Below are 14,463 nucleotides of genomic sequence, written 5' to 3' on the forward strand. Positions count from 1 at the left end.
TGGGTTTTTGTAAATATGGAACAATAAATAAAAAAAATTGGTGTAGTTTACATCATCAATCTAATACACTCTGAAACTTATTTGGTTATAAATTTTTGACCCTTAAATTCTTTTGAGTAGTATAGTTAAGCCATCGGACATAAGGCTGGTAGGTACAGGGTTCACAGCCCAGGATCGGCTCCCACCCAGAGCAAATTTTAACAAGTCAATGGGTAGCTGTAAGACCACTACACCCTCTTCTCTCTCACTAACCACTAACAACTAACCCACTGTCCTGGATAGACAGCCCAGATAGCTACAGTGTGTGCCCATGACAGCATGCTTAAACCTTGGATATAAGCACGAAAATAAGTTGAAATGAAATGAAACGAGCTGTGTAAATCTCATAGTTGGCCTGGATGTAGCTTGGTGGTGTAGAACTCACTTGCGGAGTTAAGTGTGCATGGCTCACACTGTCTATAGCCCAATTAACCAGTTGCAGAACATTTACATGGACATTATTATGAAGTTTCCAAATGCAAGCAATTTTAGTGATTTCTCACAAGGTGTATGTGTCAAGAGGTGTGTGGAAATGGCATGTTTGATAAAAAGATAGGGCAGTCATGTATGCTGCTAAGAAGTAAAGGGAATCTCTGCTTTTGGAAGCTAAGATTGTAAACATAAATATGATATAACCCAGAGCTGGACATAGATTCCTTTCGTTATTGTTATTTTATAATTTTTATTATGAGAGCATATATTGGCATTAACCAAGAGGTGGACATACATTCCCTTTGTTACTGTTATTTTATAATTTTTATTATGAGAGCATACATTGGCATTAACCAACAGGTGGACATACATTCCTTTCGTTATTGTTGTTTTTAACATTTTATTATTATGAGAGCATACATTGACATTAACCCCTTCACACTCTTGAAAATGTTGGTAGTCATGAACGGCGCCTAGATGCGTGTGTTATAAACATTTCTGTTATGGATTTTCAGAGGACCATCATTAATAGAATACCTGGACTCCTTGCCATCAATGGACAGGTCAAAAGATGCACCAATCAGGTTGCCAATTGTTGATAGATACAAGGTAAGCAGTGTGTTTGAAAATAATTTTGTAATGGTTCGTGCCAGCCACATCGAAGGGATCACTTGATTGAGTGCCCTAACCAGTGTCACACAGCTGTTATTTAGTCACCCCTTTTAAAACCAGTGTAAAATTGTCTACTGTTTAGTCACCCCGATTATAAACATGTTTTAAAACAAGTGAGAAATGTTCTATTATTTAGTCACCCCCATTATAAACTTGTTTTGAAACTAGTGAGAAATGTTCTACTATTTAGTCACCCCTATTTTAAACTTGTTTTATGACCAGTGAGAAATGTTGTTTCCTAGTTGCCATTATTATAAACTCTTTAAAATGCATGATGTCCACAGAAAATATTTTAAGGATTTTGTCTTGGCTAACTGCAGAGAGAGCTACATACTGTAAAACATTGAATTGTCGTTGCCAATCAAATCGGAAAATTTAGAATGCAGAATCCTCACTGAAGCTTTTACAGTGAAAGTCGTCTTAAACTGGATCACACCAGGAACCTAATATTTATCCAGTTTAGATAGGATCCGGTGTTTAGATAGTAGCGTTTTAGAATTTAGTGTAAAAAAAACTCTGGACCATGAAACTTTGCTTGTTGTGACAAGATTCCTGTTTGTTCAGGGTCCAGTTTACAGGTTTCACTGTATATGATTTCTGATTTTCCAGTTCTGTCTCTGTGCACATATTGTTTCATAATTCATTTTCATTACAGGATATGGGTACAATTATTTTGGGCAAAGTTGAGTCAGGGGTTGTTTTTAAAAATCAGACGCTTCAAATGATGCCAAATAAGGTAAGATAGAAACCCTGTGGTATATAGAATAATTTTGTTTGTGTAATAAAACTATTATTTTGAGGGTTGATATTTTCTGACTTTAGTATATTTGCAGGTTTGGTTACTTTTAATAATAACTTATAAACAACAGGAAGATATTTAGTATATTACAATTCTGTTTAAATTCTTTTATTAAATAATTATTTTTGGTAGACTTTCAGAATATGGTTTTATGCCTCGAGGACAACTTACATTCTTTTATAATATGGCATTGAGGAGATTGTTTTATGGTCCAAGGTTACAATAGAATGATGCACAAAATATTAATCTTGGACTAGCATAGTTCATGAACATTTTTAACATTCAAATTCAACAATCTTGAATTCACATAGTTTACAAACATTAAAATTCGACGTTCTTTAATTAGTTCACAAACATTCACATACGACAGTCATGAATTAACATAGTTTACAAACATTCAATTCGACAATCTTGAATTCACATAGTTTACAAACATTCAAAGTCAACAATCTTCAATTCACATGATTTATAAACATTCAAATAAGACAGTGTTAAAATTCAGTGTTTACAAACATTCAGAGTATACCATCTTCAATTCACATAGTTTACAAACATTCAAATATGATAGTCTTTATTTGTCATAGTTTACAAACATTCATATATGACAGTCTTGAATTTGCATCATTTACAAACTTCAGTTACAGTAGTCTTAGGCTACAATAGATTACAAACATTTAGACACTGGTAGTCTAAATAAACAGTTTTGCCAAGTAGTGAGTTGGGTATTCTATTTTTTTTTTACCCATTATCATTATGATTTGATGGAACATTTTCAAACAAGATTAAATTGAATAAGTTTGCAAAGCCAAGAGCAAGACATGTCATAGCTACGCTGTAAGTCTTGTTGGTTATGAAGTTGTGTAGGTTTGTTTTCCTGTCAAAAAATGTAGCATATATTATATGGCATATGATTAATAAATTGCTTTATTTTATCTGATAGAAGGGGGCAGGATTGCTCTCTTGAAGTTCTTGCGTCGTGGGATCAAACCACCTTGGTGGATCCATTCAACTGAGCGTGTTTTTTCTCGTTCTCACCAGTGCACCACAACTGGTTAAAGGCTGTGGTATCTGTTTTCCTGTCTGTGGGAAAGTGCATATAAAAGATAACTTACTGCATTAAGGAAAATGTGGCAGGTTTCCTCTGACAACAAGTAAAAAAATTACCTGTTTGACATCCAAAAGCCGATGATTAATTAATCAATATGCTCTAGTGGTGTCGTTAAACAAAACAAACATTAACTTTCATCTGTGTTATGTTTGTTAATGTATTTTCTGTGTACAGGCCTCTGAGAATTGAATATTTGCGTAAACCATTTATTGGTTACGGAAAAATAAATTCAGGTAACCCATTTTCTTTTTGCTTAACCTGTTATGTCCATGTAAATGATGTCCTATATTTAATCTGCGAACAGAACATAGGTTATGCTAACTTAGATTTGCATGAACGAAACAATTGTTCTAGCAATATTCCGAGGCCTGATGTAGTTTGACGCTGTGTTTGGTTTCAGGTTGCTGTCAAAGTAATGCAGATCTGGTCAGATGACAATGATGTGGATGAGGCCAGTCCGGGAGAAAACATCAAAATGAAGTTGACGGGTGTAGAAGAGGAGGTAGTTACAGATAGCAGTTGCCTTTTTCTCAGTTTATTTATTCCTAATTTCATTTATTCTACAATGTCGGGCAAGTTGTACCCAGTGATGAAGTGCTAGGTCCTTTGGGCTGTTTCTCACTCCAGCCAGTGCTCCACAACTGGTCTAACAAAAGTCGTGGTATATACTATCCTGTCTGGGATGGTGCATATCAAAGATCCCTTGTTGCTAATTGAAAATATTAGCTCATGTATGGCTCCATTAATTTTATTTAAAACTTAAATCACAACAGTTAAAATTTATAATTTGATGATAATGGCTCAATATCAAATATTATTCCTTGCATACACTACCAAGAGGATTTCAGTTAAGTAAACGGAGTCTCATTGTCTACAACCATTATGTAGTTGATGTCATTAATATATACTTTGTTCCTCCACATGTTTGTCATTAATGTATACTACTCAAAAGAATTTAAGGGTCAGACGATATTTTCGACATAATTTTCTGAATGTCAATTATATTAGCTAGACCATAATGTCACGCATTGTATTGTTCCATTTTGACGAAAGTGGGTCTAAGCAACCCATAAATGAATTAAAATCCACTGTCATTGACACTGTCGACTAGTTCTAATGGCGAAAACATGCTTACATTTGCACGTAAATTAGGGAGAAAGCGAAAGGTCTGCTAAGTGCCCATAACTTGCCTTTTCACAAAGCGCTTCATTTGCACGCTTTGCATGTGTATTCCATGTTCCCAATGCTGAATTTCTGCATGTGTATTCCATGTTCCCAATGCTGAATTTCCGTATAATTGGAGCTTGCATTCGTGTACGGTGCACACTCCAAATTCGACAATGGTATGACTTCAACTGACTATCGAAGATCGAGGAAGGGCTATTGCTTGGCTTCAGGATGGCAATACGCAAAGAAATGTTGCTCTGCAACGGTACCAAGCAACGAATTCTGTTCGAAATCAGCAGATTGGCGGCGGGGCAGTTCTGCAGGATGACAATGCCAGACCCCACCGCGCCAGGGTGGTAACGGACTTTCTCAGACAACAAGGTATCGCCAGGATGGATTGGCCAGCATATTCGCCTGACTTGGCCCCAATAGAGAACGCCTGGGACAAATTAGGCAGGAGAGTTCGGGATAACCATGCCCCTCCGGCCAACCTTCATGATCTGGGTCAACTTCTTATGGCAGAGTGGCAGGCCATTCCCAAGAGTTCTTCAGACGTCTGATCAACAGCATGAGGCAACGATGTGTCGAGTGTATTCGCGCCAGGGGTGGATTCACACACTATTAAACGAATGTTCTAATGTGTAAAATCCATGTTTGACAACCTTCAACTTTGACAGCATGTCATGTGACTTTCTTGTATACAGTGACGTTTATTTGTGGGTTTTTGTAAATATGGAACAATAAATAAAAAATTTGGTGTAGTTTACATCATCAATCTAATACACTCTGAAACTTATTTGGTTATAAATTTTTGACCCTTAAATTCTTTTGAGTAGTATATTTAAATACTTTGTGTGTACTTGTCTGTTACATAATAAATAAATCCAGCAATGATTAATAATGTTTGTATCTTTTTTTACTCTTAAGGTGAACAAGATCTGTAAATTTAGGTATGTCTTGAAATGAAATTTTGAAAGTGTTAAATTTTGCACTGTATTTCTGTAATCAAGTGCTTAGTTAAAAGGAAAACACAAAAATGCAAAATGCAGTCTGTGGAATACCAGCTATTGCCTAATTATTGTTTAAACCATAAAAGATTATTATGTAACAGACATGTGATCTAAAACACCTTGTTTGTCTGACTGGCCATTGTTTTGTTGCTATGCAGCAGTTAAGAGTTTGTTTTTATTTTGCAGGATGTCACGGCAGGCTTTGTGTTGTGTCCTTTGGATAACCTGTGTCACACAGGACATGTCTTTGATGCTCAGGTAAAAACTCCAGCTTTCAGCTTTCATTTAATGAGTTATCAATTTTAATTGATTAATAGTTTTTGGCACTCGTCCTTTTGTAAATGTTTTTTCTGACATTCGTCTCAAGAAAATCAGTCCTTGGAATGAGCTATAGTGAGCTCCAAGGATTGATTTTCTTGAGACGAATGTCAGAAAAACCATTTACAAAAGAATGAGTGCCAGAAATATTTTCTAGTTCAATCATACTTATAAATTTATTTTAATTATTATAAAATAAACTGAATTTTATTTTTGTACTGTGATGTCAAGACCCTGCTCACAGCTAATATTATAATTACAAACAATACAGTTTTGAAATGTACATAAATTACTTTTTCTTCTTTTCGTGACCCTTTTCTTTTGTCCTATATTGACATAATTTTCAGCGTGAAATCAATACCAGATGCTTCTTAATTATTGGATAAATTAAATTTAGAACTTTTATCAAATTGTTTTCTTTTGTGTAAAGGTTGTGATGTTGTGACTAAACATATAACACTGAACACACTGTTTGTTTTTTCAGATAGTAATATTAGAACTGAAGTCGATTATTTGTGCTGGTTATAGTTGTGTATTACATATCCACGCGTGTGCAGAGGAAGTCACAATCAAGGTATGTGCAAGCAATTTAGAGATTTTCTCTATACAAATGGTTGATTTGACAAAACAGGTGTAACTCTGTAGTTCAAGAAGCTGACATAATGAAGTGTATTTTTATTATACCAGTTGTAGTGGTAGTTTTTTGGTAGAGCACTTGTCTGAAGTGCAGAGACTAGCTTTCCTCACAACTGTATTTTAAATGCCATGTATCTGGTGTCCGTCACTGTGGCAGATTACTTATAAAATGTGTGTTGCTGCTGATGGAAAACATTTATCATGTTTCCTCTTGGCGTCAAAATACAAAATGTTTGACATGCAATAACCGATTGTTAATAAATCGGTATGCTCCAGTAGGGTCGTTAAACTAAACAATTTTCATCTGAGGTTGAGTTTTCGTTTGTTTTTTAACCTCATATATTTAATACTGTTGTGACATGTAAGTTACACCAGTTTAATACAGCAGTTACTATAATTACAGTTGCACATAACTACATTAGAGCAGTTTAATACAGATTTCATTAGTCTCATGTGTGAACATTTCACCTGTTAACTAATACAGATGTCATTGCTTATTTTGTACATGTACATTTAACCCAATTAATTATCAGCTTTTAGTCTGTTATTTGTTAATTATTTGGTTAACCTTTGATTTGTATTCTGTATGACTGACTCTACAAAGGTGTACCCTGGTGGTGTCATGTTGCTTTATATACAAGTTTCATTATTTCTCTTTTCTTCTTTTATTTTGCAGAGCTTGTTGTGTATATTGGACAAGAAAAGTGGTGAAAAGCTTAAAATTAAGCCCAGGTTCATTAAACAGGATCAGGTTGGCATTGCGCGGTTTCAGGTTAATGCGGGCATGATTTGTTTAGAGACCTTCAAAGATTTTCCACAAATGGGACGATTCACATTGCGAGACGAAGGTATGGTTTGTTCCGAGTGTTTTGATCTAGAAGTGATAATGTGTCTATGTGATATTCATTGTATATGATCTGTCTGTGTATCCTTTTTCAAGTTGTTTTTATGAGTATTTACAGGAGCATAGAAAGAGTCGCCATTGTCCATTAGAGCTTCGCCCATAGCACATCTGATAGGTGGCATACATGTGGTCCAGTATATTTGTGATTGCATGTCCACACTTGGCCTAATCAATGAGTGTCACATGTCCTGCATTTTATTCTTGATCTCTCACTCTAGCCAGTGCACCACGACTGGTACATCAAAGGTTAATTAAACCATTTCCTTCATTTCCTTTTCTTCTTGATCTCTCACTCTAACCAGTGCACCACGACTGGTACATCAAAGGTTAATTAAACCATTTCCTTCATTTCCTTTTCTTCTTGATCTCTCACTCTAACCAGTGCACCACGACTGGTACATCAAAGGTTAATTAAACCATTTCCTTCATTTCCTTTTCTTCTTGATCTCTCACTCTAACCAGTGCACCACGACTGGTACATCAAAGGTTAATTAAACCATTTCCTTCATTTCCTTTTCTTCTTGATCTCTGCCGATGATGACTAATAGTTATCCAGGTCATAGATCTGCTGCTGAAAACAGGATGGACTGAGGCAGACATCATAAACATGTACTAGAGGGGCTAGTAATGTATTAAGTTGCCTTCCAACAATGAGCTAATCATTTCAGACTTGGGTGGGTGGGCAGTGCCGTCTGTCCCACCCCTGTTTCCGACATCTTTTGAATTAGTTGTGTACATAGCTTTGAAGACTGAAGAAGATGTTGTCAGAAAATATTAAATGCAGCCAAAGTACTGCATTCCAGTTATTTGTTCAGTTTGACGGTTAAGGATGGGTTTGAGTTAGTTTTAGACTTTAATAAACATTCTGGAATACCGTACACAATTATATTCTTGTATATAATGTGGCAGAACATTTCCAAGCCGACTCAATATAATAAAACAGCTTATGGTCTTTTTTCCATGCCAGCTACTCCTTAACCTTCTGACTACTGCAGGCGAGATATCTCGCCCGACGTCACGTCAGTCGATATACTGTACACTGTATACAGTGCATTCCCCAATTCATATTTCCCGCCGTTTTGCACACGACACTCACCAGAAACGGAAATATAATTAAAGAAAAAGGATTTTTTTTCAAAATGGTGGTTTTTGTTTTGATTTTTCCAATTGAAAATACCTTGAAATTTTGAGTTCAAAAAGTGGTTTTCGGCAAGTATTTTCGCTGACAACAATGGCGGCACGTCGCGGTCATTTTCAGGGATCGATAGCTGATTGTAACAGCTAATTTGATAATAAATTTGATCGTTTTACCAACAACGAAAATGACCAAATATTGCAATATGAATCGTAGTTCGGGTTTAAAAAAAATTCTGGTCAGAAAACCACTGTTATTGGCAATAATGGACATAAATACTGGACAGCTGGCCACAAATGCCCATAAGTAAATGCAACTTTTTCGATTTTTTGCCTAATTTTAATCACCATTAGCCGATCTAAAATAATAAAAATTACCAAAAAAGACACGAACATAATACTTACCGATTCATATATGAACTTTATTTCATGTATTTATGAAACATTTAAGTGAATATATGTGAGTAAAAATTATAAACTTGTACCCACTCAACGTGGTTTTTGTTAAAAATTAATCCAGTAGTCTAAAGGTTAATTGAGTATTGCTGTTTTGTGTGTTAGTAAGGGTGGTGGTTTGGGTTTTGGGAGAAGGGTGTCTGTCGCTCCATCCGCCAGTCCGACAGTACAAACTGTTTGTTTTTGTATCCTAGTTAAGTGTTTTGAATTCCTACAATACTGTGGTCATACTAAAACTTAAAAGATTCTAAATATTGGAATGAAATGCACCAAAACAAATCTCTGCCAATTGAATTTCACCTCCGTCCCTTTATCTCCTCAAAAAAATTAAAAAAAAAAGGAAAGAGAAACTGAACTGATGTAGACTACAGTTTTAAGTAACATTTCAGATATGAATAAATCGGTCAGTCAATTTATTTCTTGTGTTTTATTCTAAAGCTCTGCCAATGATGACTAATAGTTATCCAGGTCATAGATCTGCTGCTGAAAACAGGACAAACTGAGGCAGACATCATAAACATGTAGAGGGGCTAGTAGTATATTAAGTTGACACTCTTTTATGACACCCAATAGCCGATGGGTTTTTTTAACTGCTGGGGTGTCATTAAACATTCATTCATTCATTCATTCATTCCATCATGGAGCTAATAATTACAGAGTTAAGTGCGGCCTGTCCCACTCAATAATAATTAAATTTCCATTACATTACATTTTGAATATAACGTCATCTAATTGGTCCAGCCATAACAATGCGATTTTGTTCAAATCTCGATGAATGTAAAAAAAAAAAAATTGTTTTATTGAATGTTACTGTTTTAGAACCAAAAAATAATTCACTATAAAATAATAACTTTTAATGTTATTATTAGTGTTTTAAATTTAATTATAAGTATTGTCTGTTATTCTTTAATGTTCATCTGGGTATGGAAAAAACAATTCATCCACAAACTTAATGAGAACGGCTTTGCCGATTTACAGTGTGCGGATGATTTTTATTTATTAATCACATTATTTTTGTTATTTTCTTTTAATCCCAAAACATATACTAAAACATTCTTTCTTAACAGTAGTAGCCGTATTAATTCCTTTTGTTAGAGTAAATTAACTACTACTGGATTAATTTTTGTTTGAAAAACCCCACATTGAATGGTACAAGTTTATGAATTTTGCTCACATATTTGCACTTAAAAAACCCATAAATTAATGTTTATATATGAAAAGATAAGTATTATTTCTGTGGGTTATACTAATTTTTATATTTTAGAGCAGTCAATGTTGCCTAAAATTATGCATAAAAAAGTGATAGGTAAAGAAAATGAATAAGTGATTATCTGCCTGTGATGACTATTACCCTGTCAGAAGAATTGTGTTGAAAAAGCACGTCAGACTGAGGCAGATCACTCTTCTAATTTATACGAGAAGTCTAGTTAAACATTGATAATCATAATGGTTTGATATCTGATAGAGATAATGTTATTATTATTTGGACTAGTGCTGAATTCCCTCCCCCTCTTCCTCCTCTCCTCCTCCCCTCCCCAATCTCCCTTAATATATGCAACTGTGACATTTAAAATCTCTAACCTAAATTTGTTTTATTTGTTGGTCATCTACAACTAATGTCTGTTGAAGTCGTCGTTAACTACATGGCAAATTTTATATTCAATCACTAATTTTAACAAAATACAGTGAGAACAATTACCTAAAACTAAATGTGATGTGTTGATATTGGGGATATGTCAGTATTTGTATTCTATATAGTTACTGTCATGCATTAAACTATAGTGCTAGGTGACGTCATTTTATATTGGTCTTTATCTTATTGAGCGTTATTGTTTATGGATAAAAAATAATGCAAAATAAAATATGCACTTTTAATGTTATTATTAGTAAGTATGTTTTAAATTGAGTTAACTTTTGTGAGAAAGGCTTCGCTGATTCACAGTTTGTAGCTAAAAAAATAAAGTTTCCATACCCCGATGAACGTAAAAGAACTAACAGACAATCCTTAAATAGCTACTGTAGTACATTGAAGTATGTTATGATTGTGTCTGTTTAGCCACTGTAGTGCTAGGTGTGCTACTGTTTACTGTCGATGATGATGTTTACTATCACCACCTAACTGTGGAATGATGATTGCATTCAAACTGAGACAGATATAAATATTACCGAAATAGGAAAATAATGTTAAGATAAGATAAACTTTATTGCATATAAACATTCCACATTTTGTTGTGTTGCAGAGCAGTTAGAAATACAAAATTTGTACCTCATGTATAAACTTATACCATTGTTGTTATGATTGTGCAATTATACAATCAGGGCTCTACTTTAACCCTAGTTTCAACCCGTGAAAATTAACATTTAAGTTTATTTAATCTACAATCTCTTAACACATTACAATTGAGTGAAACATGAGTCTGTGACCATGAAATGGTGAAATACCCTCTAAACATAGACTAAAACTTGACTCCATAACTGTTGCTTCACAGACGCCCATGCATTTTTAAAAATAAAATAAATACATTTTGTGATATTAAAAACACCAAAACCACTTGGAATGCACAGAAATTGATAACCTAATTCATAACATCTAAGTAAAGTATGATTTCAGTTATCAAAAATGGCTACAATAGTAACAAGTATGCATCAGTGTTCAAAAACTAGAGTATGTCCCTTTAAGGCATGTCAGCTTAAATGGTTTTGGGTATGTAGTACATACAGTGCAGTGTACTGATGTGATAATGGTCAAAGTACACTGTTGTTTACTATCTGTCTGTGATGACGTTTACTATCACCACCTAACTGTGGAATGATGAACACATTAACACTGAGACAGATACAAACAATACCATAGTTAATAATGTCTCACGGAGCACTAACTATATACTTAACCAAAAAAGTTTAGCAAGTTTTTGTAAATGACTTGCTTCCAAATAAATTAAAATAAAGTGATAAAACTTGGTAATATGTTAGTTGCATATGCCCTGTCGCTTTGGGTAATGAAAAGAACACCATTTGTCATATCGCACGCTGCTATATGTACTGCACGTGCAAACGCGGTGCGCTCGTGCTGTCGCAGAAGCGCATGCAATACGGATGTATTGAAATCACATTTTGATGCACTGAACCAACATTATCCAAAACCAAAAGGAAGAATTTATCCTGTTATAATGGGTCACCGTCCAGGCTTAACGGAAAATCAACGTCATGAAGCAATGGGACGGCTTAACGCCGGCCAACACGTACACGACGTCGCTCAGTATTTTCGTGTTCATGACAGTACCATATCATGACTCCGACAACACACACCAAACTGGGCAAGTGCGAGATCGACCACGTTCTGGTAGACCACGATTAACTACTTCAAGGGAAGATCGGTATTTAGTGACGTCATCTCGACGTCACAGGTTCGAAAGTGCTTCTCGTTTAGCCTGTACTTTGCAGCAAACCACAGGCACTAGAATTCATGCTCAAACTGTCCGTAACTGTCTCCATGCTGCTGGATTACAACAGCCCTGTTGTTGCTGTTCCCCTGACAGCGCGTCACATTCAGGAACGTCTGAGATTGGCCAGAATACACCAACACTGGGATCAGACATTATTCACAGACGAATCCAGGTTTTGTGTTCAGTTTGCGGATGGTAGGCGTCGTGTATGGAGGCGACGGGGAGAACGATATGATGCAGACAACGTCATTCAGCATGACCGATATGGCGGTGGCAGCGTCATGGTCTGGGCCGGCATTCATGGTGGAGGTAAAACAGATCTCGTTTTCATTCACGGAAACATGACTGCTCAACGTTACTGCGAAGAGATCATTACACCAGTGGTCATTCCATTCCTGCAGCAGCATCCTGGCTTTCTGTTTCAACATGACAACGCTAGACCACATACCGCTAGGCTAACCACTAATCTTCCTGAGCGGAACCACATCCAAGTGTTGAACTGGCCACCAAAGTCCCCTGACTTGTCCCCAATTGAGCATGCATGGGACCTACTGGGCCGTAGGGTACGCGAAAACCATCCTCATATCCTTGATGTACATGACCTACAAATTGCTCTGAACCGGAAATGGAATGCAGTTACTGTTCCTGAGATTAATGGTCTCATTAGAAGCATGAGACGACGATGTACTGCTGTCATCAATGCCGCTGGTGCACACACACATTATTGAGCCTCTCTCAACATTTTGGTAGATGTACCCCTCCATTTCATCAGTTGACATTAAAGTGACGACATTGACACCGTGACAACGTGTTACTGCTGGCTACATTCAGAAATGCTGTATCAATGAAATAATGTGTACAAATAAATTCAACATCCAATCAGGTTGTCTGTATTTCATATCTTGTACGTAATTGCTAAACTTATTTGGCACAGTATAGTAATAGCAAACCTTTGTAAATATCTCTTTAAGTTACATACTTCACCATTATTTAAATACCGTACCACTTGTCTGCATCAGTTGTCACCAGATAACATTACTTTTAGAATCCTTGTATGGGTGTGGTTGTGGGTTTGGATGTGTGGGGCACGCGCACCAGTGTAGGATAGTTTCTTGATGAGTTAATATTGGGAATCTGTCTGTGGGTATATGATGTACAGTATGATCCTGTTTACATGTAATGTATTGATGTGATAATGGTCAAAGTACACTGTTGTTTTCTATCTGTCTGTGATGACGTTTACTATCACCACCTAACTGTGGAATGATGAACACATTAACACTGAGACAGATACAAACATTACCGTAGTTAATGTTATCTCGTAGAGCACTAGTGATAGTCAAACTTTGTAAATATCTCTTTTGAGTTAAATACTTCACCACTCTTTTAAATACCATACCACTTGTCAGCACCATTACAATATAACGTCATCCCACTGGTCCAGCCGTAGCAACGGGAGTTTGTTCATTTCTCGATGAACCTAAAAATTACATCATCGGGTAACGTCATATCTGCTGACGTCATTTTATATTGGTCTTTATCTTATTGAGCGTTATTGTTTATGGATAAAAAATAATGCAAAATAAAATATGCACTTTTAATGTTATTATTAGTAAGTATGTTTTAAATTGAGTTAACTTTTGTGAGAAAGGCTTCGCTGATTCACAGTTTGTAGCTAAAAAAAATAAAGTTTCCATACCCCGATGAACGTAAAAGAACTAACAGACAATCCTTAAATAGCTACTATAGTACATTGAAGTATGTTATGATTGTGTCTGTTTAGCCACTGTAGTGCTAGGTGTGCTACTGTTTACTGTCTATGATGACGTTTACTATCACCACCTAACTGTGGAATGATGATTGCATTCAAACTGAGACGGATAAAATAATATTACCTTAGTTACAGTATCATGTTGCAGAGCAGTTAGACATACTTAAATTTGTCCCTCATGTAATAAACGTATACCTCATATATAAACTTACACTTCATCTATAAACATATACCATTAAGTATAAATGTATACCTCATGTCAACTGAAAATTGTGATACCTTGAACATGTTAGAATTACTTTTAGAATGCTGACCACCACTAATAGCTACAGACACTGAATGGGGATTTTGTTTCAGGATTCCACTGGCATTGTAAAATGATGTAAATTAGATATATTGGGATTTTGTCTCATAATCTTACAATGTCAGCTCAAAATATGGGATTTGAAGAACCATTCGTATTAGATTTGTTTGAAAACCTGGTTACCTGTCTGTGATGATGTTTACTATCACCACCTAACTGTGGAATGATGAAACACTGACAACTGAGACAGATGTCAAACAAAATTGG

The 14,463-nt window shown here is 35.6% G+C and overlaps 1 protein-coding gene across 1 annotated transcript in view; it reads left to right on the forward strand.

The window, feature by feature from the left end:
- The window catches only part of LOC121379257 (eukaryotic peptide chain release factor GTP-binding subunit ERF3A-like), a 34,259-nt gene that overhangs the window by 13,439 nt on the left and 6,357 nt on the right, over window positions 1-14,463 (forward strand). The window contains exons 10-15 of the mRNA XM_041507779.1: window positions 987-1,080; window positions 1,799-1,879; window positions 3,451-3,552; window positions 5,414-5,485; window positions 6,030-6,119; window positions 6,858-7,029. Coding sequence (XP_041363713.1) covers window positions 987-1,080; window positions 1,799-1,879; window positions 3,451-3,552; window positions 5,414-5,485; window positions 6,030-6,119; window positions 6,858-7,029 — 611 coding nt within the window. The remainder of the gene's footprint in view (window positions 1-986; window positions 1,081-1,798; window positions 1,880-3,450; window positions 3,553-5,413; window positions 5,486-6,029; window positions 6,120-6,857; window positions 7,030-14,463) is intronic.

This window comes from Gigantopelta aegis, chromosome 8, assembly GCF_016097555.1.
Source record: "Gigantopelta aegis isolate Gae_Host chromosome 8, Gae_host_genome, whole genome shotgun sequence".
Lineage (NCBI taxonomy): Eukaryota > Metazoa > Mollusca > Gastropoda > Neomphalida > Peltospiridae > Gigantopelta > Gigantopelta aegis.